The sequence below is a fragment of the Alosa pseudoharengus genome, unplaced genomic scaffold (assembly GCF_046254945.1).
Source record: "Alosa pseudoharengus isolate Yale_2024_CS ecotype anadromous, Long Island Sound unplaced genomic scaffold, YU_APseudo_1.1 YU_APseudo_1.1_scf_13, whole genome shotgun sequence".
NCBI classification, from domain to species: Eukaryota; Metazoa; Chordata; class Actinopteri; order Clupeiformes; family Clupeidae; genus Alosa; species Alosa pseudoharengus.
Window position 1 is genome coordinate 12038254 of NW_027468598.1, and position 27260 is coordinate 12065513.

Below are 27260 nucleotides of genomic sequence, written 5' to 3' on the forward strand. Positions count from 1 at the left end.
TTTGAGTGATTTAAATGCAATAAAAATTGCTACAGAATACTTGCTTTGTGACAGTAGTCTGTTGCACACAAAATCCACTTATTTCTGTTTTCTGAAAATATTACTTTATAAGGCTTTAAAGGCTTCCATTTGGACTTTTTTCGTGGACAGTGACTGTGCAAGTGCATTTCACTAGTGTCTCCAGACTTATAAGCAATGCGGATCAGATCATGACAGGGTCAGCAGTGCGAAACTGAGAATTCAGCAAAGATTGTAAAGCGGGTCTATTCAAACATAGAATGTCAATATACACCGATCACCCATAACATTTCATAACATAACACTTCACTGACAGGTGAAGTGAATAACACTGATTATCTCACTATTATGGCACCTGTCAGTGAATGGGATATATTAGGCCCAAAGTGAACATTTTGTCCTCAATGTTGATGTGTTAGAAGTAGGAACAAAAGCGTAAGGATTTGAGCGACTTTGACTAGGGACAAATTGTGATGGCTAGACAACTGGGTCAGAGCATCTCCAAAACTGCAGCTTTTGTAGGGTGTTCCCAGTCTGCAGTTGTCAGTACCTCAAAAGTGGTCCAAAGAAAGAAAATCAGTGGACTGGCAACACCTTCAGTGGTCCATGCCTCAACGTGTCAGGGCTGTTTTAATGGCAAAAAGGGGACCAACAGAATATTAGGCAGGTGGTCATAATGTTATGGCTGATCAGTGTAGAATGTCATAGGGTGGCTCTGCTCTGTTCAGTTTAAACTGAAAATACAGAGGATGGATTAATATCAACTTTACAATTAAAACATGCAAAACAGCAGTGGTCAATACTATTATTTGTCCAAAGGCTTGAGATGACCTGTAAAAGGCTACCTACCTACCTACCTACCTACCGGAGTCGGGCTCTGGCAAGATTATTTTCAGGCTACAATTTCATGACTAGCCACGAGATGGCGTAGACTACAACGTCACATAACATTTGGCCTTGATAAGGGAGCGTTGTTGGGTAACCAAGGTTACAAGATATCAAACACTCATTATGAAAAAACATTTAAAACATTTTAAAAATCATTAAGTTTCCATATATGTATATATATGCCCATTGTTAATTTACTGAACATTTGCTTTGTGTGTGTATATATATGCCCATTGTTAATTTACTGAACATTTGCTTTGTGTGTGATTTACAAATACGGCAGGCTATATATTATTTTGTCCATCAAACCCACTGATCTATAAAGAAAGAGTGTTCTTTATAGATCAGTGATCAAACCTCACATTTCCTGTGTCACCATCACTGTGATATAAAAGGGGCGGGGCAGATGAATGTGAGCGACAAAAGCAACATGACGCAAAGAGCGCGTATTTGTCTAGCCGCACCTCTCCATAGTAGGGCGGGGAATCAGTTGTTTGGTCATGGTAAAAGCGAAAAGTTACACAAGCGAACAACCCAGGATTTTGTAACATAAGCATTTGAGATTGACTCTGAATTACCAAAGGTGTCAGATCTTCTGAGTTGCACACCAGCTTTTCAGACATTCTGGATAATCCATCGAGTCAGGCTGGACAGTTTTTGTCTTTACATCTCATTACGCAAAAGCATCAAATACGGTTACTTTTCTGAAATAAGGAGATTCTGTCAAAGTATTTCACTGGATGAAATTATATCCAAAAGCTAACCAGACGGACAGATTCAGATTATATTCTCTGGTGAAAGGTATCTCATTTTCTTTTCTGATCTTAAGAAGCGCGCGTCTTTTTGAAGCTCGGATTCAGCCGCGTATTTGGCTACATTGACTTGGAGCTAAGAAGACATGGAGTTGACTTCGGTCATCTTGACGACGGGTGGCTCGGCCTGCTTCTTTAAATTAGTAAACTGTGGAATTAGCAAACTCTCTATGCCAGAGAGTGCATGTAGAAACGCGTGGAAATGGAGAAACATCTCCACCTCTTTCTTTCACAGCCTCATAACAGGGATATGGGCTGTACTTTGGTGAGTTGCTCATCTGTAGCTTATTCTCTTTCATGTACTTGCAGCGATTCAATGTAGCCTGAATTCCATTGGCATCTTTGTCACCCAAATTTGTCATTCCAATAATGGCCAATTGGTCAAAATGCAATAGATCAGACGCGTTATGTAAACGTATCAATAGGTCTAACTACCATTTAACCTTAACCTTGTGGTTTAATATGTCGTGTGCTCACAAATGACCACACATAGGCTACACTATACATCTGTATGAACATGAATGATTTAGTCTAATGTGATGCACAAAACGATTGACTACCCACATGTGACAGTCATGTTTTTTTTTTAATCAGCTTTTACTTGCACCCGCGAATGGCAGAAGACTTGATTGCAACCTATTCCGTTTTCTCCCATGCTCTGGTATCTGTATCAATTGGTAAGTGGGCGGAGATGGGCAGAGATTTTTTTGAAGGGGCGTGGGCTCTCTTGTTCATTGTTGTACACACTGGAAGCTCATGGTAATTGTAATTATTCATTCAAAGGCCACGTGACTCAAAGACAGAATATTTCAAGCAAATGAAGTCTCGGAAGCAGCATACAGCAGCATAGCCTACCATTAGGGTTTTGAGAACCAGTGTCATGACTGGAACCTCTGGAAATTCTAAAATGGCATTTTAGACATCTGACATGTCTTCAAAGTCAAACGATGAGTGGTTTCTGATGCCATCATTTTAAATTTACTGTAATTAAACATAAAGGGACTGTTTTATGAAATATATGCAGGGTGTCAGGGTGCAGGAGTTCCAGGAATAGTTCACGTTCTTGGAAGAATCCCACCCCTAGTCTTGGCAGTGTTGGTAGCACTGGATGTTGTATCAATGGGTGGCTTTATAGTCCGTCCCAGGCACTAAACCTACCATACGTCACGTGATATTCATAGAATAGACCACTACTCCAAGCAGACATATTTTCACTTTCCTAAAGTTAAATTATAATTCATCACTGCGCTGTACATAGACTGTGGATCTCCATCACTGTTATCCTTAATGTGATATTGTCAAACACTAGGATACTTCCAAGCAAAATATATGAGCTCTATGTAGGCTTTACATTTTGCTATATGTCAGTTGGTCGTGTGTTGATCAGGAGGACACACCTGTATTATTTCCATATGTGTTAAAAGCAATCCTGTTTATAGTAAATAACCTGGCCATGCCCGTCTTCTATAGGCACACACCTTTCTAAGTAAATAAAGGTAATATCGAAGGGTAGCCTATGCGTTGCTGTACAAACAAGTTGATAAGAATAAAAAGAACAACGGTGGTGTGACTTTAGAATATCCTCCTAAAGGGGACTTTCCAACTTTGCAGACAACTCAAATACCATCATGTTGTGTTTCCACCTGTGAATCTATAGGGTAAAAAAGTAACCTTGCTTACAGTTTTTCTCAGTCGCTTTGGTGCTTTTCTCACATCACTATTAACATTTGCACAGCAGTGCATTTCTCAAAACAACTAGTGCAAACTGCAAAACCTAGTGGATAACCTGCAAAAGCATGTTGCTTGCTCCAAATGGATAGTCCATTCCTCAAAAGCAAGTATTTATATTAATGAAACTGCCAGTGTCATCAAAATGAGAAGTCTTGACACCATCGTTTATGAAAAAAATGGCTTTGTCATGTTTTCATTACGACAGTTTATGCTCTCAGTGTTTTCCCATGCAAAAAAAGGTCAGAACTCTGTGACACTACCTGAAAATGCTCAAGACAACACTATACAGTACTTGTACAGCCATTTGAAAACTACAGTAAAGTTACAAATTGCTGTAGTTATATATAGTGTAGGGGAGTAAGTGAGTACAAGACACTGAATATGTACGTTTCACAGTTTTACTGTATGCTCTTTGCAATTCTACAGCATTGTGACAGAATTTGATAACTAGTTCACCAATTTTGTATGTAATGACTCAAGCAATGAAATGAAGACTATTAGTTTTATTGGGAACAACTATTCAGCATCCATAAGTATAGTTCATTTTGTAAGACGCTCATAAATGATATATATAGCCTCGGAAACATAGAGACATCGAGCTATATCCTCACTTGAAAGAGCTTGTGTGGACAAATAGGGTGAAGAGTTAAATGGCAATGATATTATTACATACTCGTTAATCTGACTCCATTTGATTAATAATTTGTATCACCAATCAATTACCAAGTAACTAGTTTATCAGCTATGGAGGAGAATGGCATGGCACACTATGAGAATTGAAGTTATCCGATTGGTAGGCAAATTAACAATTTAATAGGCATTAAGTCTTAAAGGTAAATGTAACCAATATCACTTCAGTTGAATGTACAAGTAAACTCACATGGTCTACTGTAACAAAGTAGCAAATGGTAACAAAGGAAACTTAACCAATTCACAGAGGTAAACTTGACAAGTTAAAGATAACAGATACACCAGATAAAACAATACAAACTCAGAGATAGAGAAAGGGGGAGAGAGAAAGAGAGAGAGAGAGAAAGACAAAGGGAGACAGAGAGAGAGAGGAAGAGGGGGAGAGAGAGGGAGAGGAAGAGGGAGAGAGAGGCAGAAGACCAAGCCACAAGGGCCTAGCTCAAGAGGAGAGTGGAGAGGGAAAAGAAGAGAGAAGAGAAGAAGCGAAGAAGAAGCCCCAAGATGGGAAAGAAGACAGAAGAGCCCCAAGAGGACAAGAGCCTCCACTTTTACCATTCACTTGGGCCACCCCTGACTCATCAGAGCCTTTGTTGTCTGAGGTGGATGGGTGTGGCCCAGGTGGATATCATAACTTTATGCTACAGTTTAATTCTTAATCTACAACTATGCACAGATACATTCAATTGTACCAAAACCATAATCAGACTGTTGCCCACATTACAAGTATTAATTCAAGACTAAACATGAATGTATTATTCACAACACATATTTACAGAGCAATACTGTATGATAATGAGGTTGGCCTATCTCACCACAAGACATCAAGTAGGCCCAGGACTGAGTTATCTCTCAGTAGAGGGGCCAGAACAAGGAGCAAATGGTCACTTTATGCATGAGCGGGTGTTGGGGATCTTTGGCCATGGCCAGCTAAGACAATACAGATCAAACACAGGCATCCACACATGTAAATTGAATGCAAAAGCCATTCTTTAGAAATGCATAAGTTTGGGCAAAAGACGGGCCTTACAATTTTGACTGACATGACAAAGCAACTGATACATGTTCAAAAGCATTTGCAATTTGTTCAGAGGAAGGAGAAATTGTTACTATGATGTGCACAAATGACTAAATGTTGTGGAGGTTGAACTAATGGTTATGAGAATTTTCATTCTGATCTGAGAAAAGCACCAAAGCGACTGAGAAAAACTGTAATTCAGTTTTGTGTGTAACCATGTAATACAACTGGATCCATCAGAGATTAATTGTCCAGAGGATGTGCGCTTATAGCACTGTCTGTCATTTAACCAGGTTGCACTGAGATATAGAAAAAGATCTGCAGTAGCAAAAGATTGGAGCCATGGCAATTTTACAGTGGAATGTTTTCAATTTGTAGAAAAACAGCAACCAAAAACCCAATTCAGTGTGCTTCCTTTGTTCAGTTCCTCCATCTTAAAATGCCGTCGCCATGGTTACGCTCGCAGCAGATGGATATAAATAGACTTCTGGAACTGACATCTCCATAACCATCAGTGGTGTCGTCATGGTATCTGATATGCCAAAGCTTCATTTTGTAGTGTTTTCTCTCACACATGTTTCTCTTGTGCAGGTTATTTCATCTATGACTTCTTTGACATGGTCCTAAACCAAAAACTCAGCCAGTCATGGGAGCTCCTTTTCCATCACTGTGTGGTGAGTAATGACTGTGGACACCCTATTGCTATTGCACTTTTCATAATAATGGGGTCAGATATCCATCGCTGATGAAAGAGAAGTAGAGCTTACTTGTAAACAGTAGCTTCTCATAAGTGTTTCCGTTAGTGATCCCGATATCCATTTAGCTATAATGAAATCACCACATGAAAATGTTTATGCCCTGTCCTGAAAGCAAAACAACAACTACAACAACAACAAACAAATAAAGATAACACTAGATTTCCTCTTTCGAGTCTCCCTAAGTGTGCAGCTCATGGCAGTCCAGTGTGTGATTAGCTGCTGTTGTCAGTGAGGTGTTTGCTGTTGCTTGCTATATTGAGCACGCAGGGTGTGGTAAGACTGTGTGGCATCTGAGTTGCTTTTGCTCACACCTTTCCGTCTTTGAGGTGGAGAAGTGACTCATTCATGGAGCCTTCATGTGAATTTTCGTGTTAAAGTGGAATAGTAAATCTTTCAAGATGTCCCAAACTAAGCCACAAGATCATCTGAGGTAGATCTACTGTATATAGACCCTCAAAATCAAGGCTCAAGAGTAAGCAAATTATCTGTGATGTAATGCTTTGCTGGTGAGTCTGCTATCTGCTCTGTGTTAAGTTATAAGACTGATATAAGACTCTGCCATGTAAACAAGCATTTTTTGATTGCCTTAACCCGAATAAGGTCATAGTCAGAATAAGCAATAATCAAATTAAGACTTGTGGAGTATTCCGATCTTAGTCACATCATTGAGGTGTGTTGTATGCATGTATACACCTTAATCGCATTATAACGTCCTATTAGATTTTTCGGCGCAGAAACCTTTACAGAATCAACCATCTACTAGTAATAATTGGACTATGTATGTTACCTATAAACAGGAATATTCAACAACTATAATCAACAACTCATGTAAACCCCATAATCACAATATTGTCTTATTCTAAATAAGGTAAATAGTCAGAATGTTAATGCAGAGGGCTGAAGCGGAGATGTCAGTAATCAAGGCTCTTTAATTAATGTCCATAGTAGATGAGATAAAATAAAGGAATAGTAAATCTCTTAAGATTTCCAAAACTAAGCCATAAGATCATCTGAGGTAGACATCTATATCGACCCTCAAAATCAAGCCTCAACATCAAGCAAATGAACACCTGTAGGGCATATGTAATGCTTCGCTGGTCAGTCTGCTATCTGCTCTGTGATTGGTCCACGGCCATCAGAATGTCTGCCCCCAGAATGATTATCCAAACATGTTTTGACCAAAACTCAGAAATAACGTGCTAACCATGAACAATGCTCTTGTTACTTAAGTGATACAGCTCGTTTATGTTCTTGTTACTTAAGTGACCGAGGTCAGTTTATGGTCTGTTATAGCAGTTATGTATGCAGTATCAAGGGCACAGTGCATACTAGTTATCAAACAAGTAGCTGGCACTGTTTGATAGGGCACTGTTATATACCAAACATAATCTGATCTTAAACGTGATCTACTGGCCTCTGTGAATACTCAGTCATCAGAATATTGGTGGCATCAGTGTGGTTTACATACGGATGTAGTTTTGTCATGTGAGAACGTGTTTATGTCCTAATTGTGATCTAATGAGTTAATAGTCAGAGGACACTTAGTGGTGCCCAGGCCCCAGTTGGACACGAGTGTTTTGAATGTGTCACATGGAGGGAGCTGTTGCGTCACCTCTGGGTTCAGCCTCAAAGGGAACACAGACAAACTCCCTCTGTGCTTTTGGTCTCCCCCTTCTCCTTCCTGGGACCCCCATTCACTGAAGTGGCTCTTAGGTTGAGCCAGAGAGCGTGTTGTGGTGTGAGAAACTTTCTCTTCATCTGTTATCCTCCTCTAGTGATGTTGTTGTTTTTTATCTTCTGCTTCCTCCAGTCATGCTGCAGTGATAATAAACTGTTTATCTTGTCCGTGAAATGTGCCAAAAGTAAACAAGGAAATTATTCTTTCGGCGAATGGAAACATCCTTTATATTGTTTGAAAATCAGATGGCACAATAACACTTGCAGGCATGGTCCCATCGGAGTGGTCCCTGTAGCTTCTTTCCACCTTGCTTTCCTTGTGATGGGTAATCTGGTACTGCTCATAAGACAGACGATAAAGGACTGGCAAACCGCTTGAGTTGAAGTGCAGTGAGCAAATCACAAGTCCCTTGGAAATGTTTTTTCCAGTTTCCCAGTCTCTCTGGCGATGCAGAGCTGGCCAAAACTTTCCTGCAGTGACTTATGGGGTATTGGCTCTCGGCCAACTGCTCAGAGACCCCCTTATCCCCCAAACTGTGGGGGGAGAGGAAGTTCCACTGCCTGGACCAAAAATAGGGGCTGATGGCTTCCACATCCTAAGGGGTTGCAGGAAGGAGCTGATCTTGTTGAAAAGAGAAGTTCAAATGCTTTGAACAGGTTATCTTTCCAAAACAAACTGCATTTTGGGCACCCTCACCGACACAGAAGCTTGAATGTGACAACCTATATTGCTAGGCTGTGGCCTCAGTGTTATTGTAGTTTACCCCCTTTTAGCTGAAGCCATGGAAAAAAGGACCCATTTACTTCTCGACAGGAAAAAAAGGTTATGCCTCAAAACATTGACTGAACCAGTTGGCAAGTGTGTTTGGAAATATCAAGGTTTTAGTGCGTGTGTTGGGATAGCCATAGCATAATATATTGCACTCTCAGAGAAATCTGAGCGGGAGAAAACAGACGCTGCTAGCAAACCACCAACACATATCTGAGGTAAAGAAATATGTGAGTTGACTTTTGCAGTATGTTTCGCAAGATGTTTGTCAGTGTTGCCCAGATAGAAATTACTATCATCTCTCTCTCATTAAGCAGAATTGAGTTTGCTCATTGAATCAGCCTTCACTGTGGCCGAAGGTCGTCATCACGCGCTTTGAGTGGAGAGATGTTCATGCTCTCTTTCCTCAGACCTGTGCTTCCCCGAGTCTTGGAATATGTGCAGTACCCCTGATGCTCGTAAAAGTTGAATCTGAGGATATTAATGGAGCATTCCATAAATGACAAGTGATGTAAACGGGCAGAGTGAGTGAGTCAGATGGTGTGGGGTGACTGCCATCATTCATTTGAATGGCATTCCTGAGGTAGAGGAGCCTCCTCTCCACCGTACCCCCAGAAAAAAAACCTGAAAACCTGATAGGCCTTCTCTACTATCACAGATCACCCAGTCCTTTTTCTGCCTCCCCCCCCATCCCCATGTGCCCTGTGGTTGTACAGGGGGAGTCCACTTGTGGCCAGTTATGGTAACAGAGCAGCAATCTAGGCCCAGCCATTTCCTTTCATAAACTTTCAGTGTTTTGATTTTTTTTTTCATAGCGTACCATAGCACAGAAAATAAATGCCGCAGACATGCAAAACAGCATACGTGTTTCTTGTGACTTTGACTGAGAAATGCAAATCGGAAACCTGACTGTCCACTTGAATGGCAGAATTTTGCTGTAAAAGGTCTGACCACACTGCTGTGCTGAGTCTGTCAGGTTCCATCTAGTTTTGTGCAGGAAGAGAGGGAAGCCCTGTGAGGAGGTGCCCCTATCCCCTCCTGCCCATATATATCCAGACTTTAGCAGGGACATCTGGTCTCCATATGTCCCTCCCTGTGTGCGTGGAGATGGTAGACCCCATGGAGACCCCTTGAACAACAAATCTATCTCAAACTCCTAGCTCTAACCCTCTCTCTCTCAAACACACATGGTCCTAGTTTATGCAACACATGCACACTCCTGACTTAAGTAAGCTTACTAAACAGTTTTTCACTGTCAGTGCTGATGCTCCTTTCAGAGTACTCATGACACCCCCAAAATCCTCTACACCATGCTCAGTAAACCCCTTTCCACACATACACACACACAGGCTCATTCTAAAACAGATAGTTCTGGTCATTAATTATGCCTGAATTACATTCAATGTCGTTATAAAACCCAGCACAATCATTTATGTTGACCGCATTTAATTCTATATTACTGCGCCGCCACAAATTAATACAAAAGTTAGAGTTGCTGCGTCTCAAAGTTGCTTGCCAACAATTTTGATAGAAGAAATACATTTCTTGGCAGAAGAATGATTATCTATCGTTACATCATTGCTATGCCTTTCTTTTATGAAATCTCTTGGTATACATAACTATTTTAGGAAAGCAATAAGCCACTCAAGTCTGTTGGTTCCAGTGATTTCAGAAGAGCTAAGGGGGGTTTTAGGCACTAACAATGCCCCATTGCTGTTCTAAAATCACTAGAACCTTTCGGGGCTTATTGCTTAATTATTCACTCACTTTCATGAAACTCAAGTATCAAATACCTGCTCTGTAACACACCCTGACGCCCAAACCCCTGCCAGAACACAACTTCATACACACCCATGCAGCCTCACCCTTTCAGCCTTCTGTCATGTTTGAGAACTGTATTCTAGGTGCTTCCGTTTAGGATTAGGACTGTGACAACGGCAACACAGAGTGGAAATTTTGAAGAAATAGAATGGAAGTCACACTGACACAATCAGTCACATTCCGAAAAGGAATTAGGACATAATGACATAAAATGCTTAGGTGCTTTTTAGGGTTTGATTGCTCAGGGACTTCCTAGGGTTTGACACCTACTTTTTGTCATCTTATTTGTTGTTCCGGTGATCTTTTTAAACACTGTAATCACATCTTATGAATGTGGTTGTGATTGGTCACACATGCCAACAGGATATGTGATAACTTAGTACTTAGATGCACTCAGTTTAAAGAGCCTTGCCCTTATGTGGAGACTTAAGTATCAGCTTGACTGTTACATCATCTGCGACATCATAAGGAAAGACTGGACGTCTGGCCTAAGCTAGGCTGAGCTATAGGCACTCTATTGTACCCATGAGTCACTCTGCTGTCTGACCAAGTGTCAGTTGAGTGTTAGCCGAGTTCCTAAAATTAGCACACTGAAGTAAAAACGGCCACTGCCAAAAAATGATTTTGTTCATTGCTTATTTTTTTGTCATTGTTTTCATATTTGAGTTCCTCTCTGGAAAATGTAAGTGGTCCTTCACACACAAATGTCAGTTGTTTTGATTTATTTGTGCCACATATTAATGCAGAGCTATGTGTGCTTAAACCATGTCATATGCTGTTCTATTTGAACCAGTTACCTTTCTCAGTTGCTACACAAAGAATCAGTTGTTCATACAATACATGAAATGTAGCCAATCAGGGAATCATTTAGCATTGGGTGATAGCTGTATCTTAAAAAGGGATTTCCTTTTGGGGATTGGGGGTGATGGGCGGGCAGGACACAGTTCCATTTTGTATAGAGGATTTCTAGTGACAGTATGTATGTGTTTATAGACTTTGCAGTACAATGCAACTTTGAGCTGAAGGTGATGTCAATTTCTCATTTGTTTTGTGTTCTCATATTCCTTGCCCCACCCAGTGCTTGAGAATCACAACCTTTTGAGTTGGCACTGAGCCAGCTGAATGCTTCACAGATTCCTACTCCCAAACATGTGTGGTTCTTACGGCAACCCTCTGGGAACTAGTGTTAAACATAATCTTGTGGATTGAAAAGCCTGATATATTGATGTACATAGCAATTGCACAACAATGATTTTGCTATTCTAGAAAATGTTAAAAAAATTAAGGGAGCCGGCATATTTGTTTTCATAGTTGGAGGGAAATTTTCAGAAATCACTCCATTAAACTTTTAGTGCTTATTAGGTGAGTCATAGAAATGGACTTCAATCACTGTTTCCACCTGGCAACCAGGGGTGATGATTAAAAAAAACACAATGGTAACCTCTGCTGTTGCCTGTTAAAATGATGCATGTCAACAGCGCCAATGTTTGTTTTATGGGGAGACCCAATACATGATTTTCCTATTCCTCAATAACCCTTCAGAATCAGGATTGGTGCTGGTATGTGTCTTTCTAACCTCCTCTGTAGCAGTGCTTCATAAAACACTGGCGTGTGTGTGTGTGTCCAGGGTTGGTTTCACCCCCCCCCCCCCCCAGCCCACCTCTTTAGCCATTAGTGTGTGTTATCAGCTCTCATTTGGACCACCAGCATGCACCTCTCTTCCATGGATGCACTTTGACCACGCCGTGTTTGTTTAAACGCTTCCACTGGGCTGTCCATTATAGGAAGCCTGGAAGTTTACTGCGCTTTAGGAAGGATCCATTTACATAAAGCTTGAGACCACTTCCCCTCCACTCCACTCCAGCCATTTGGAAGATGAAGCTGTTGAAGTTACATCCGTCGTCAGAGGTGTTGTCTTGTTGCATTCTTTATTAGACTGGTTCTGGGGGGGGGGGGGGGGGGTATGTACATGAGAGAAAGAGTGTGTGTATCTCTCTGCATTGCAAGTGCTTTTTCCACTTAATTTAATTGAGGTGAAGTATGTCATGACTCGAGAATGCAACACCCTCTCTCCCACACAGTAACACTCGCAGCCTACGACTACTGTATCTTGAACAAATTCCCACTCGTGTTACACCTCACTAGTTGCTATAGGGATCGTCGGCTCACCCCACTACAGCCCGCGTCCAACAAACACACACATTTCACACCATCTGGTGCCCACTAAAACCCTATGTGTGTTCTTGGCATTATGCTGTGTGTGTGTGTGTGTGTGTGAGTGAGTGAGAGAGAGAGAGAGAGAGAGAGAGAGACAGGGAGTGATGCCTTCTTTGTTATATTTAGTGTGTGGAATGTTAGGGATGCACAGAGCCTGTCCTGTGTTTATGTTAGCCTGGCAGCACAGGCCTCCGTTCAGCACCCTGCTGCTGACCCTGGGTGGGAGGTATGTGTGTGAGAGAGGGGGGGGGGGGGGGGGGCATTTGGAGAAGTATGTATTTGAGGCATTGGGAGGCATTTGGAGATGTGTGTGTGTGTGTGAGAGAGAGAGAGAGCGAGAGAGAAGCATTGGAAGAAGTGTCTGTGTGAGAGAGAGAGACATTGGGAGATGTGTCTGTGTGTGTATGTATGTATGTATGTGTGAGGCATTGTGTGTGTGTGTGTGTGTGTGTGTGAGGCATTGGGAGAAGTATGTGTGTGTATGTGTGAGGCGTTGTCTGAGTGTAGTGGCTCTTGATAGGGCAGAAGATGAAGGCTGCTTCGCTGCTTCGGCCTCACCACCTGCTTACTCACACCTGTCGCTGGTTGACAGATAAATGGCTCCTTGACTTCCCTCCCAGCACTACCTGTTGAACTGGGCCAACTGGAAGGCGACGTGATTTCTCTCCGCCGTTGGAGAGGTTATTCTCAGACACTCTGACCGTAACTTGGGGAACTGGTTTCATTGTCTTGAGCAACCCCCCCTCCCCTCCCTTCTCTCCCAATCTCCCTCTCCTCAGCCTCCTCTCTCTGTGTGATACACAGGGTTAGAGACCCTCAGTGGTACCATGAGTTGTGGTAATTGACCCTATAGGGAGACTTGATGGGAAACAAACACAGGCACCACTGAATGTGTTTTTTGTCCCTCTTTCAGTCTCAATTCTCTAATGTGCAAGGTGACACAAGGGGCACTTCTTCACACATCTAAGGAGTTATTACATCAACTTAACAATCAATGTATGCTTCATAATAGCATTAAAATCGTTCAAATCTTCAACAAAGAAAATTCCAAAGAGGCCAAGAACCAGGCTTTCTTTCTTTTAGGCTTCTGGTGGTATTTCTTGTGTTTTTCAGGCAGGACCTTGGGGAAATGTAAAGACAAGAAAATTCAGGTCTTATTTGGAACAAAATAAACAGACTTTTAGTCCCTTTTTGGTCACTTCAGAGGGAAATTGCTTTGTTGGAGCAGCCATATACAGTCAAATGTGAAACTCAAAAAAAAGAATCTATATAGGATTGTTCAGTTCACACCTGCAAGATAAATATATTATTGAATGAATCTATTGCTCACCCCATCAACCAATGTGTTGGATAGTTCAATACCATTGTAAAACCCTTCACATTGACCGCATTTCATTCTATATTACTGCGGAACTCAGTGTGATACAAAAGTTAGAGTTGCTGCGTCTTGCCGTTGCTCAGCAACCATTCTGATAGAAGGAATATGTAAATAAATCTTTACATTTCTCGTTGCTGTGCCTTTATTTTAAGAAATCTTGCCAGGTATATTTAGTAACCGTTTTGCATTGTGCCTAACAGCACCCCTTTAGCTGCTCTCAACTTACTGGAACCTATATATGGCCTCTTGGGGTTTACAATGTATATATTGTCCATAGTGGCTAACATCATGTGGCCTTAACAATAGTTGATCCATTCCAGTCTGTCAGGTGAGCATTTAGGCCTACTGCACAACAAGACCATGTGTAAGTCCCTGTTGTTCCACTGGCTGTGTGGGGAGTGAGTGAGAGCACACCCATGTTTTCACTTGTGTGAGAGTGAGCGTTTTCAGCAGGATTACGACTGCTAGCCTACGGCATCTGCAGCCAGTCTTATGATGGATTACTGAGGTAACACCACTAATGCTGATTCACTCAAGTGTCTGCTCCTGTCAGCGGGCAGTGAGGCTGTATGGATTACTACAGCAGGTGCTCAGGAGGAGGATGGCGGGGCATGGTGCTGGCCACAGGGGGCATTCATGACCACCCAGTATTGAGCGTGCCACAGTAACTTCATCTTCATGGTGTTGACTGTCCTGGATTGTGGTTTCGCAACACCAGCCATGTTTGGCTCCTATGTGTTGCATGTTGTGTTGTCCAGGTACATGCATTGGCAATTGCTCCCCTGTCACGTCCGTCACAAAGAGGGTGATAATGGCAGTGCCTTTGTGGCTCTCATTTCAAACGACATGTCTGAGGGAAGGAGTGTATTATGCTTTGATGTGATTGTCATCCATATAGGCTCAAAAGATGAAAGTCTTAATCAAGAATAAAAAAATCCTTTTGATATCTTTTTGCCAGTAATACATATGTAAGAACTCACATGCTGGACTTTGACACATGACCCCAGAGCTTATGTATCCTCACATGTGATGTTTGTGTAACTTTAATTGTAAGTCACTGATTGTCAATGATTACCCAACTCCCAAGGTCAGACAGGAAATGATAGTCCATGCATTCAACGGTCTCTGTCTCTGCCCACCACAAACGGCGTACGTGAGGGCAATAAACAGACCCAAAGAGAGGTTAGACATCAATAGTCTTGACAATACTGTGTGGTTGGGAGTGCAGGTCAATAAAATGTTCAATATATGTAACATGGCAGTTGAGCCCTTATCGGCGGATTTTATAATGGTGTGTAATTGTTCTCCTCACTTCCTCTCTCTCTCTCTCTCTCTCTCTCCCTCTCTCTCCCCCTTCTTCATAGAGATGGATGCCTTTGAGTATAGATAAGCCAGGTTGAAGATAACTGTTATGGAAGTGTATATCTTTATCTGGCTGTGTGTCTGTGGTTTAGCCTGGGGTGGGGCGAGCACCTGAGACTTGTGTAAGGAACCTCTCTGACCTCACCTGACCCTGTGGAGCGGGAGAACTGCCCTGTGCTCACCATTCTGCTCTCCAGGGGCGGGTTATCCCTGGTCACGCTGACTTTATTTGCAGACAACGGTTGCCATGTCCGGAGAGGGGGGGGGGGGGGGTCTCAGAGAGATCCGCTGGGACAAGACAAGGACTGCTGTTGAGATAGTGTAGAGCTTTGAGCTGGCCTTAATCAGATTTCCCAGGTTCTTTTTGCTTAAATGAATTCGAGCATGCCTATCATTTGCCATCACTTGCATGTTGCCTTGTCTTTATTTTTTCTTGTGGTTACACACTATCGTTTTTTATGAGTAACATAAACACCTCAGTATACTGTAGGTGTTCATCTTTGCGCGTTTCTTTGGGCATGTTTGCTCTTGTGTGTGTGTGTGCGCAGATGCATGTTGATCTACATGTGTCTGACATGTTGGGCGGTAAATTGCAGGCATTAAAGTTGCAAGCCATTGCTCACATTTCAGCTCAACCCAACCTTCCCCCTATTGTTTTCACACTTAGCTCTGGTGACGAGCAGATTGTTCGTATCCCAAACAAAACCTGGGCACCCAGTGCAACAGTCACATGCTCTCGTCCCCTATACCCCTCCTCAGGCGGGCCTCAGAGAGCAAGGCATGTGTCCCTTGGGTGAGGTATGTCAAAGGAGCTGCGCCGGTGTTGGCGTGCCACAGGGAAAAGCAGTGTCAGTGCGCGTGTCTCCACTACAGAGGTGGACATTCCTCTACGCCCTAAGGGGCACATTGTACAAGGTTACAAGGCACAGGGACACCCCTACTTATAGGACAGACGTTATATTACACAAGTGCATGGTTGACAGCCTTGACTGTTATTAGAGTGACGTTACCAAGGTATGAGCACTTGGACATCTGCCTTCAAAACAAGATAATTCTCAACGTTGTTGCTTCTCAAAATATTTAATTTTCTTGATAAGCATAGGTGTCAGCAGACTTATTGTACTCAGTCCTTTGGAATAATGTTTGTCTTACTAGGGGTTATTTTTCTATTGTGGTAAGATGCCAATGTGGTTTAAGAAGAATTTTGGAAGTAGCGTGTGTGACCATTTTGTGAATTCAGATGATTGACACTTGCCTTATTAGCCAGTAACGAACCAGTGTTCTGCTTTTAATAAGCAAATGCTGTCGGATCAGATTTGGATGAATTATGAACATGAAGTAACACACGTATGCCTTTATCACTTTTTAAATAGGCTCTAAATTAACTGTAAATGTGTCAGTGTCTTGATGAATGAAAGGCTTTAGGGCTAATGAAAACTAATGGGATTGACCTATTTTTTACTCTTTTTTTCTACTTTCAAATGAATTGTAGATAGTTGAAATGGAAGATTTTATTATTATTATTATTATTATTTTCAAAGGAATGTTGCAGTAATGTAGATCATTGAACTGATTAATTTCTTTATGAACGTTACTCACGTTATGAATGACACATCTTTTACACTTACCTCATGTGAAAAGGAGGAGCACATGGCTTAGTTTAAAAACAGGTTTCCAACCAGTTGTGACGTTCAGGAGTAAAAAAAGAGTAATGTAAGTATTACACTTGAACGCCTTTGGTTTTACCCTGTTGAGTGGGAGGAAGGAGCTTCAAACAATGTTACAGAGAAATAGTATGATTTAGTATTCAAATCCTGACCTCAACTATCTATTTCAATAGGGAATTTTAAAATAGCACTTTGTGTTGGGTGCCACCTAGTGGATTAATTGAGTCACTCACAACTGCAAGTGTCTGTGGGCTTGCACTGCAATAACCTTATCACATATACTTAGTTCTTCCCTCACAGACCTTTTTAACCCTCTTCCCCAAACACACACATGCGCATTGTATGTTTCAATCTCTCTCTCTGTCTGTGTGTGTGTCTGTCTGTCTGTCTGCAGGTGATCACCTGTTTTGGGATCTCTGTGTTCAGCTGCCGCTACGTGGGCTTTGCGGTGGTGGCCCTGCTGGTGGAGATCAACTCTGTCTTCCTGCACCTGCGCCAGGTGCTTCGCATGGCCAACCTGGCCAAGACCACCGCCTACCGCGTCAACAGCATGCTCAATCTGGCCACCTACATGGTCTTCCGCATCGCCACGCTGGCGTGGATGACCCGCTGGCTGGTGCTCAACCGCGACAACGTGCCCCTGGTCAGCTACACCGTGGGCAGCGTGGGCCTGGCAATCATGACCGCCATGAACATCGTCCTCTTCTACCGTCTCACACACAGTGACTTCCTCAAGGGCAGCCGCGAGGGAAAGAAGGAGAAGGAGACATAGGAGGATGTGGGTGGTGGTAGTAGTGGAGGTGATATGGCACCATCTAGTGGCCGTGTCTACCAGGTGCCTGCTTCTACCCCTCCAGCGCTGTACAAATTATCCATCCCTCTCTCCCAGGCGTCCCCTACCTACCTCCCATTCCTCCAAGGACCCTCAGCAGTTACATGACAGATGACAAGTCATCTAGCAGGCTTGGAGCCTCTCCCAAATCATGTTGCCTTTTGATGCTTCTGCCTGCCCTGTCATCTTGAAGGAATTAATGAACAGCTCGTTAAGGGGTCTATACCATGGTGTGGGATGGACTCTAATGAGCATTTAAACCAATCATGTCTTAAAAGAAATGAGGTAAAGTCAGCAGTAAAAAATATAAGATATTATTTAGTTCAGTGCCTACATATTGCTTATTCCCCCTGCCATTTCCCTTCACTGAAAACTTTACATGAATTATACTCAAATACACATTATTTTACTTTAATGATTCAATTCAATTTAAATTTAAATACTACCAATCCCCTTAAGTACTTACATCTGCTACCTCAAACACATGTAGCAACTGCTTTTCCATTTTCCCACACTTTCCTTTTTGTGTAAAATTCTTTCTTTCTTTCTGAAGACTGTAACCTGTGAGAATTTCTACAAAAGTATCTCTCTTTTGGTTTGGAAATTTGTCACAGCCAATTTTGAAGTGACCACTGGAAAATAGCTGCCTGATTATTGAAGTGATTTGTCTTTGTGCTCTTCCCTTTCTTTGGTCACGTTTGCTCGTCCGTGTGAGAACGGACAACAATCAGACCATTGAACCGACAGGCAGAGAAACGGAGAAATGCCTCCTGTTTCAGAGGTCCTATTGTGTCGAGAAGTTTTTCAAATCTAAATGCTGGAGCTGTACTGGTTACCCTAACTATAGTGGCTATTATGGCTACCACTGGAAACCGGAAGAGGTTGTGATTCTCCCTGCGATAATGACCACAAGCGATGCCAGGTCGTAAAGCTGGACAGCAAGCTAAGCAAAGAAAGATGAAAGCAGACGTGATGATCTTCTGTTAAACAGATACAGTCTGTAGGTGGCGCCCTCCGTACATACTAATACAAAGTGACCTCATAACAGTCTCAGCCAAGATATCTGTGGCCATGCAGTAGACCTAATGCCTAATGTGCTCTAAAAATGTTGTGCTTTTTTTAAAAAAATTTACATGCGTAATTTATTTGAACTTGAGTGAAAGTTTGTGGTAATATATTAGATAGAATAAATTGACATAAATTGTCCTTTTAAACACTTAAATGACAGTGAGAAATAATGTTATTTCTTGTGTTGTTAAGATGTAAAGTGTGAAGTAAAGAAGTAAAGTACACTTTGAGTGTATGTGAATACTTGCATTGTGTATTACAGCCAAAGCACTTCTGTCAATTAAGGGGAGAAAACAGTTCTCTTTTTACAAGACCAACTGTGTCATTTACCCTGAAGAAATTTGCCATTTCCCTACCACTGAGTGACTCCAACAAGCTTTTGTAATCAAGTGAAGTAGTAGTAATCTGTTCAATTAAAATATGTCCATTAGACAATGAAGTGTTTAATCTAGTGTTTGAGTCATTTTAGGATTTTCATCCTCTTGAGCAATTTATTTGGCAGCTTTATTTCAAAGTGTTTCTTATCCTCGTTCTAAAATGGTAGGATATTGTAATTTCCTTTATCACATTGATCTCTACCTTGATGTACATCACAGCTAAATTGATAGTTTCATATTGTGGAACCATAGTGAAACATAGCTGATACAGACAATATTGGTGTACTTGAATGCTTTGTTTACTTTGAGGAGTTTGACTCGTTCTTTACAGCCAAAGTCGCTCACTAGGGGCAGTCGGCCCACATTCAGTTCCTATGGCTGATGTCTAGTGATGTCCTGTCGCTTGTGGTTTATTGTGTTTGTTGTTTTGCTTTGTTTTGTTTTCTTTGCGGGTGACTGTGTGAAACAAATGCACAAAACAAAAGGTGAAGGCATTCTGAATGCGCAAAAGGTTTAGGTCTACAAAGCCATGAGAGTTAGAACACACTTATTCTGGTGCTGTTCACTTCCTGGACAGCAACCAGATATCAACTGTTATTTTCATAGTGGTGTGTGTGTAAAATGTAAATAGCATAATAATGTTATTTTCTTGATTTGAATTGTGGTTTTGTAATTAATGAAATCCTGGTTTAAATGACATTGTTTTATGTTAAATGTAAAAATAAAATGTTATTAACACTGCCAAATTTCGTGTGCAATATTTTAACCACAAAACATGACTCTTACACTACACAATTCTGAAGGATTACAGGACTATTATCCTATTTTTAAAAATAATTGAAAAACTACAATTAGCAAACCAGAAACACTTCAACTGCTGGACCATGAAGGAGCATGAATGTGATGCTAACTGTATCTTCCTTTCTACTTTTTGATATGCAGCCAAGGAATTCTTGATATGGACAGGTACCATTCAGTTGCCGGATGGTTTCAGTCACCTGTGCTGTGCTGAGCTGTCCACTGTTCATATCACACTGCTACAGTCTAATTTCATGTGACCACTGAATCACTGACCAGCTGACCACTGAAAGGTTGCAGCCTAGTATAGCCTATGGCTCTGCTGTAGGCCTATGATCACAGGTTCTAAAAGGGCCACATGATAAGGAGGTTGATCCCTATAACAAGGAAGCATGCATATCAGTGTCTGAATATTCATCAACCTTGAGTTACCTCACACATAATTTCAGTAGAGTTAGATTCCTGCCGAGAATTTCATTCCATATTGAGAAAACTCATACACAGAGTGCCCCCCCCCCCCCCCACACACACACACATACTCTTGTGGTGTTTCGTAATACCTCAATTAATATCCTCACCCTCTATAGTGCTCCTGTAGTACAGCCTTGTAGAAATTCTATAGAATGTCCCAAAATGCCAATAAGATTGGGAACATATTTTGTCCTAAAATATAAGATTCTTATACCATTTTTTCATAAGGGTTAGTAGAGCGCTATGTACCCTTCCAGTCGAGTCTCCAAGGGCTTAAATGGTGACACAGGCTGTATTTGGCTAACTCTTCATTTTAAATAAATGCTCAGTCTGCACCACGGTAATAGGGAGGTCCATCGATCATAGGAGTGTGGGAGGAGTTGCTGCGTGTCCAATCAGCCACTCCGCTGTGGAGAAATCGTCTCGTGCGTTCCGGTCACGATACGTTGTTGTCGTCCCATCTTTGTGCACTAGGCATCTGTAGCAAAGGAAACAGGACGTGTCCAAAATAAGTGCGGAGGGATGCGGATGGTTCATGGAGGATTTATGGAGGTTCTTTTTTGTGACAGTATAATGCTTAATATTTAGTCATGGCTGAAACATTCTGGTAAAGCAACGACACTATCATCAGATTTTTCAGGCAATTGAAGGTACACGGATGCTGGGAGGTTGATGTGCCATTGGAGGCGTATCGATTGATGCTGCGCCTCACTTCCTTGTACAGGCGTCTCCAAAAGGCTCGGCATCATGCGACCATCTTTTAGAAAATATTCTGGCTGTAGGATTTCGAATATACTAAATCCTTGAATACACTGAACCAGTGAATAATTGTGAAGGACGCTGTCAACAAAAAAAAAGTGATAGGCTACAACGGTATGTAAAAAGCCTAATTTACGCTCTTGTGTAGAATTTGGGATTTTAAGCGTTGTGTGCTTGATGTTGACACCAAATTATAGACAACGAATCTGTCTTATACTATATTAGATTCCCTGTAAAGTAACATTTGCTATTATTTTTTTCCACATTAGACTTGATACAGCTGCAAGGCCTAGAATTGAGAAAGTTAGCCTTGGCACCCTTCAGTTGTGATCTTGCTGTCATGCTAAATTTAGTTAATGGAACTGTATAGGCCTACTTTCCGTGAATTCCATTGGACTGTACTAACTTTCCAAAACGCTGGTGAAAGCTGTTCCCTGATAGTACTTCTCAGATATATTATACACACACATTTTATACTCAAACTTGTAAGGTGTTGACAGTACGGAACAGACGGCGATTCCAGCTGTTTTCCCATGGCTCCATAAAGGTTAAGACAGATGGGGCATTCTTGTACTGTGCATCACAAATGTATTCATACAGCATACTGGTATGCAGCCGAGTGAGATGCAACACATTTCATTTCAGTTTCCCCAAATTTGTCCTTGTGTAGTAGGCAGCACACAGGCCATCATGGAGAGCGATTCCTTGGCCCGACAGGTGGAGAGCGTGGAGAGGAGCATCACCTTTCTGCGGCAGGAGCAGCTCACACTGCTGCATGGCCTGCACCTGGAGATCCTCAGCCTGGAGAAGCGCTGCACAGGTCAGTCAGCCAAAGTGATGTGCCTTGCATGGAGACACACACACACACACACACACACACACACACACACACACACATAAACAGTGTCTTTCTCAGCACACGTAAACACACACACACACACACACACACACAAACACACAAGCACACACACATAAACAGTGTCTCTCACAGCACACGTAATACACTGATACACACTCATACACACAATTTGTTGCCACCATCACCCAATCAGGTACATTAATATTCTTCGTAGATGTATTCTAATATTTGTAATATTCTAATATTCTTTGTAGATGTATTCTGTCTCCTGCCTATAGCAACCCACACATCCACAGTGCTTATGTATGCAGTAGTAGAGTCAGTTGAAAGCACAGTGCCTGTAGTGTCTGAGGGAATTAAAACAGTGGAGCTAATGGAGACTGTCTCTGCTGCAGAGCCATTAATGCAGAGGGGATTGCTTTTATTTTTCATAAGGAGATAATGCGGCACAGTATCTCTGCAGTTATTATCCCACATAATAAAAAGGTTATCAACAACATATCAGCGGTCACACACACACACATGCACACACCCACACAATCACATATTGCTGCATACACAGTTGTGAGCAAACCCACACACCCACAAATACACACATGCACACAACACACACTTTCACACTCACTCAGTCACTCACTCACTTACAAAGACCCACCAGTTTCTCATACATATCCTCTCCCACCTTACAATTATTACACCATTGTTATCCACAGTCACAGTATCCACAGTCATCTGGCTGTATGTATTCCACCAGACTATCCTGCTCCTGTGCGTGTTATACTGCATGCTGTGGTTGTGGTTGAGGGTGAGAGGAGCTTATGCCTTTCAGGCCCGTGTGGGAGAGACACCTCACGCTGAGCACTTTCTCCCTCCTGGCGGCACAAACACATGGCAGAGGCTAAGAGGCTGCACAGCGCCGTGCTACATGAATGATACATGCGCTTGGCCTCCCGTGCAACCAGCGTCCATTACAGAGGCGCGCACCACGCCCAGCCCAGGCCTCCTGGCCACGTGTCTAGCACTCTGTGCTGGCCAGGTTACGTCCAGACTGCAGTGTAATCTCCCGTCTGAAGTCTGGATGTGATGGCAGGTGATGCGGTTCCCACACGCAACAAGGGACTACAGAGAGAGAGAGAGCCATGGGTCAATAGCTTCCTGGCAGTGAGAGGCTTTTGTTCCCTCTTTGCTTTGAGTCATATGGTATAAGGCCTCATCTGTTGCCCCTGCAGCTCTGGTGAGGATGCACTGAGCCAGCAGAGAGGGATGAAGGTTGCTGATCTCTTTTTCTCTCTCTCTCTCTCTCTCTCTCTCTCTCTATTTTTCCCCTGGTGAAAACCTTTTTATGTTTATTTTTTTCAGTGCTGTGCTGCAGGGAAGGCCAAGAGTGATAAAGATCTCTCCTGCTTTGGGACTGCTGAGCGATCAGAAATACTATCTAGTGTGATTCAACACACCACAAAGCCAGCATGCAATCCAATTTAACACAGCCATAAAAAGGCAACTGGACAGAACCTAGGTTGAAAAGGAACATAACTTGCTTAGTTCTGTATCCTGAAGTTAAATAGATTCATTAGATTATGCTTTGTGTCAGCTATCTTGAATGTAAAACCTCTGTCAACAAATGATGCAACACCACATTTCTATAAATTCACTGGCACAGTTAAATTGACAACCTAGATCTGCTGAAATGCTTTTGCACTAGTGCGGTATATTCATATTGTGTACTATAAGGCAAACACCCTATTCTCTTGTCTTACCGGTGTCTTTATAGAGCTGACCTGTGAGCTGAAATCGAAGCCACCAGGACGATCACAAGCAGGTGGGCACAAAATGTTTCTTTCTATACCTGTTTGTGTTGTGAATGTGTTGGCTCTGTCTCAGTGTGTGGAAAGACCGATGCAAACCTACATGCAACTATTGTTTTCATCTCCCTGTTCTTGCTCTTGTGGCTGGTGAATCAGGGACAGATGATGAGATGGCCACTAATGGCAGTCAAGCTATGACATCTGGTGTAATACTCTAACAATAACAGTGCAAATGATGCCAGGCTTCAAAAGAGACACAGCTTCAGATAATCTCTCACATACTGTTGATAGGGCTGCTTGTGTGGTGATTAACTTCAGATTTATGTGTAATGCCCAAATTTCATAGGATATCATCTGACACTAAATTCATTTCACAAACCTCCTAGTTTCCACAGCTAAAACTCTGTTGCTAAAAACTGGGGTAACTGGACCTACAGCAGCTCACAGACTCAGCATGTCCATGGCCCGACATTTCATTATCCCACCATCACCATCCCCTCCTCCTCCTCTTTCCATCCATCCCTCCCTCGCTCCCTCCCTCCCACCTCACAGCCCCGACTCCTGCCCCCACAGATCGATGCACAGTTTTCTCGTCCTGTCCTCTCGTTTTCCGAGCAGTCCCACTGGGGGTATCTAATTACCACTTGTTTTTTATGCTGAGACTGAAGAGGTGGGCAGAGCAAGGGGTGGGGGGGAAGAAGAAGAGAAAGGGAGATAGAGAGAGAGAGAGAGAAAGAGAGAGAGGATGATCAGAGAAGATAGAGACACAGATGACAAATGCAGATGGGTGGGTGAGAAGAGAAGGAGTTAGAAAAACTAAATTTGTGAAAGCCAGTCACTACAGGAAAAGAAGAGAAGCCGGAATCAGGAGAGGGTTGGGGGTGGGGGCGGAGGTGACGGGGAGTGAGTGAGCAAGAGAGATGATCAGATTGTGTTGCATTTTCCATACTGGGTGGATGACCTCATCTCTGCTGTGGTCATCCACTCTGGTGGGCAGGTGTAGTAGGGGGGGGTGTAAAGCAAGCGCCAGAGTGACCAGCCCCGGCCTGAGCCCAACCACAGAGAGGTGCTGGGATGAAAGAGCTGAGAGACATGAGGCACCGCAGAAAATACTTTTGGTTTTCTTCATTTTGGGGTCAAACAGATTATGAGATTAGCTGAAATTGGGATGCGGTCTCTAAAATGGTAATTGTCATGCTCCAAGACCTCATTATAAGGAGCCTAGATGTTGATTCCATCATGGTGCCTCTGGTGAGTCACGGAGAGATGGGAAACCTATTGAACGCTATTAAACTGAGCTATTAGTCATGTAATTGCATTGTGCAGATTGAGGATACCTAAATGACAGTAGCCACCTGTCTCTCATATTTCATTCACTGGCCCTTGATATTCCTTCCATTTTGTATCTCCTGAGGTTATATCATGCCTTTCTTGTGTAAACTGGGTCAGCCCTGATAAGCCCCTACATAATTCCTCTTGAGGATGGACAATAAAATATTTTGTCTTCAAATGAACACAATATTTAGGGTTGTTTTTTCCCAGATGGATTTGCTCTTATTGTGCTCTCTTGCAGTTATGTTGCTTAAGTAGTCTTAAAATAACATGCATCATTAGGGATATGGTTAGCTGTGTAGTTTTCCATTACTGTGAGTTGAAATGGAGTGTTTACAGACAAAAAGCCGATGAGGACATTGACTCTTCATCACATACTTTGTTGATCTGTGGCAACATGACCGGCTGAGTCTAATTCTGGGCATTTTGCAGATGACCCCTGCCAGATGGCAATTGCTACAGTGGCCATAGTTCACATAGTCTGGTTGGGATTTGCCTGTGAATTCTGTAATCCCACCCATATAAGCGCTCAGTCCATTGCCTCTGCCTTTTGTCTGTTTTTCCACACGTGCATCAGTCAGATTTGTGCTTTCAAGGCACAGTGAGCTGAAAACCTGTGCAGACTGGATCGTCTGCTGCACACAGCCCTGATTGATGGGATCATATGTGACATCTGTCCACTGCTGTCTGTGTCCCCAGGGGACGTGGTCTGTTTGCTTTCTGTAGTCTGTGGAGCACGATGCATACATGGCAATTATTGCCTATTAAGGTGTTGTGCACATCACTCATGTACGTTTCTGTACTCATGTGCTGTATGTATTTGTGCATGCACGTGTGTATACATTTGTTTTTGCAACTGTGTGCATTTGCTGATATGTGTTTGTGTGTATGCATGTTTGTGTACTTATGTGTGTAAATGCATGGTGTGTGTGTGTGTGTATGTGTGTGAGACAGATGTGCTGGAGGAGGAGGAGATGCTGGAGGGACGCTGCCGGGAGGTGGAGGGGCGTCTGGCCAAGCAGCACAGCACCCTGGAGGAGCTGCAGAAGGAGCTGAGCCACAAGGGGGTGCTGGTGGGCGCCCTGAGGGCCAGCCTGAAGGACAAGGAGCGTAGCTTCCTGGAGGACCTGAAGAAGCACAGCCACCGCACCACCGTGCTCACCACCGAACTGCAGAAGCAAACGGAGGCCGCCACTTACCTGTCTATGCAGCTGCACTCGGCTAGAAAGAAACTCAAACATCAGCATCAGCAGCAACAGCAGCAGCACCACCACCACCACAGGCAACGGGTCGCTCACCACGACCCTCAGGAACCCACGGGATCCCCTTCACCTGGCCCCAGTGGCGCGGTGGCGAAGCCCAAGCGACGCAGCGGTGGCAGCAAGCACTCCGTGACGCACGTCCGGGCTGAGCGGGCCAGAGAGTGTGTGCCACGCGAGAAGGTGACGGGCCCTGAGGAGCCCAAAGCCATGCCCGACCCGGCGCTCTTCTTCTACCCGCACAGACACAGGGCCCGGAGCCGCCATGCGCTCAGACTGCCTCTGGAGGCCATGGAGGATATGGTGGGTGCAGAGGTCCCAGACCGGGTGGCCCCAATCTTGGTAGCGCCACCCCCCACTGCCACCATTGCTGCTGAAAGCAAGGCGGAATAAACAACCTGCTTTAAATAACCACCTCTTTACATTATCTTAAGGACTGCTTCTGTTTATATTGTTTACCTCGGTCTTGCACCTTGATGTATTATTAGAGAATTGTTTGCAATATGAATCCTTTATGTTTGTATGGTAGGTTTTATGTAATTTTAAGAGATTTAAATTTATTCAAGGCAATACTTTGGCCTAGATTATTTATTGTTTAGACTGATATCCTGCTTATTTGGTCCACATGGTCAGCACATGTCCAGTTCAGAGTTGCAGCTTCTTTCTCCTGTTTGTTGGTGACATGACAGGGAGTGCTACAGGTCCTGAGTGACTCACAGCCTTAGATTTCAGCTATTGTGGTAATATTTACAAATAAGACAAAGTCAAACTGTTTCCGAAGTACATCAGCCCTCGGCCTGCCATTACTGAAGAAATAGAATGTGTCTGAGGGCAGTATCCGAAGAAGTAAGGTAGTAATGGGCCTACTTCACCAATTTTATTAATTTTATCGGACAG

At 42.9% G+C, this 27260-nt stretch overlaps 2 protein-coding genes across 2 annotated transcripts; both read left to right on the top strand.

Annotated features, from left to right (window-relative positions):
- Positions 1 to 1437: 1437 nt before the first annotated feature.
- tlcd2 (TLC domain containing 2) lies at positions 1438 to 19826 on the top strand. Its single transcript, XM_076282170.1, has 4 exons — positions 1438 to 1983; positions 2313 to 2395; positions 5746 to 5828; positions 17198 to 19826. The coding sequence occupies exons 1-4, from the start codon at positions 1805 to 1807 to the stop codon at positions 17573 to 17575; spliced, it is 723 nt and encodes a 240-aa protein (XP_076138285.1). The 5' UTR covers positions 1438 to 1804; the 3' UTR covers positions 17576 to 19826.
- A 1238-nt stretch (positions 19827 to 21064) lies between these two features.
- ccdc92ba (coiled-coil domain containing 92Ba) lies at positions 21065 to 27078 on the top strand. The gene is made up of 4 exons (XM_076281508.1): positions 21065 to 21222; positions 21779 to 21928; positions 23739 to 23786; positions 26059 to 27078. The coding sequence occupies exons 2-4, from the start codon at positions 21799 to 21801 to the stop codon at positions 26754 to 26756; spliced, it is 876 nt and encodes a 291-aa protein (XP_076137623.1). The 5' UTR covers positions 21065 to 21222; positions 21779 to 21798; the 3' UTR covers positions 26757 to 27078.
- Positions 27079 to 27260: the final 182 nt, after the last annotated feature.

Coding starts and splice junctions, on each gene's coding strand:
- tlcd2 (XM_076282170.1), top strand. CDS start 1,805: ATGGAGTTGACTTCGGTCATCTTGACGACGGGTGGCTCGGCCTGCTTC. Junction 1,984..2,312: donor GGGATATGGGCTGTACTTTG/GTGAGTTGCTCA, acceptor TTTTTTAATCAG/CTTTTACTTGCACCCGCGAA. Junction 2,396..5,745: donor TCTGGTATCTGTATCAATTG/GTAAGTGGGCGG, acceptor TCTCTTGTGCAG/GTTATTTCATCTATGACTTC.
- ccdc92ba (XM_076281508.1), top strand. CDS start 21,799: ATGGAGAGCGATTCCTTGGCCCGACAGGTGGAGAGCGTGGAGAGGAGC. Junction 21,929..23,738: donor CCTGGAGAAGCGCTGCACAG/GTCAGTCAGCCA, acceptor GTGTCTTTATAG/AGCTGACCTGTGAGCTGAAA. Junction 23,787..26,058: donor ACCAGGACGATCACAAGCAG/GTGGGCACAAAA, acceptor TGTGTGAGACAG/ATGTGCTGGAGGAGGAGGAG.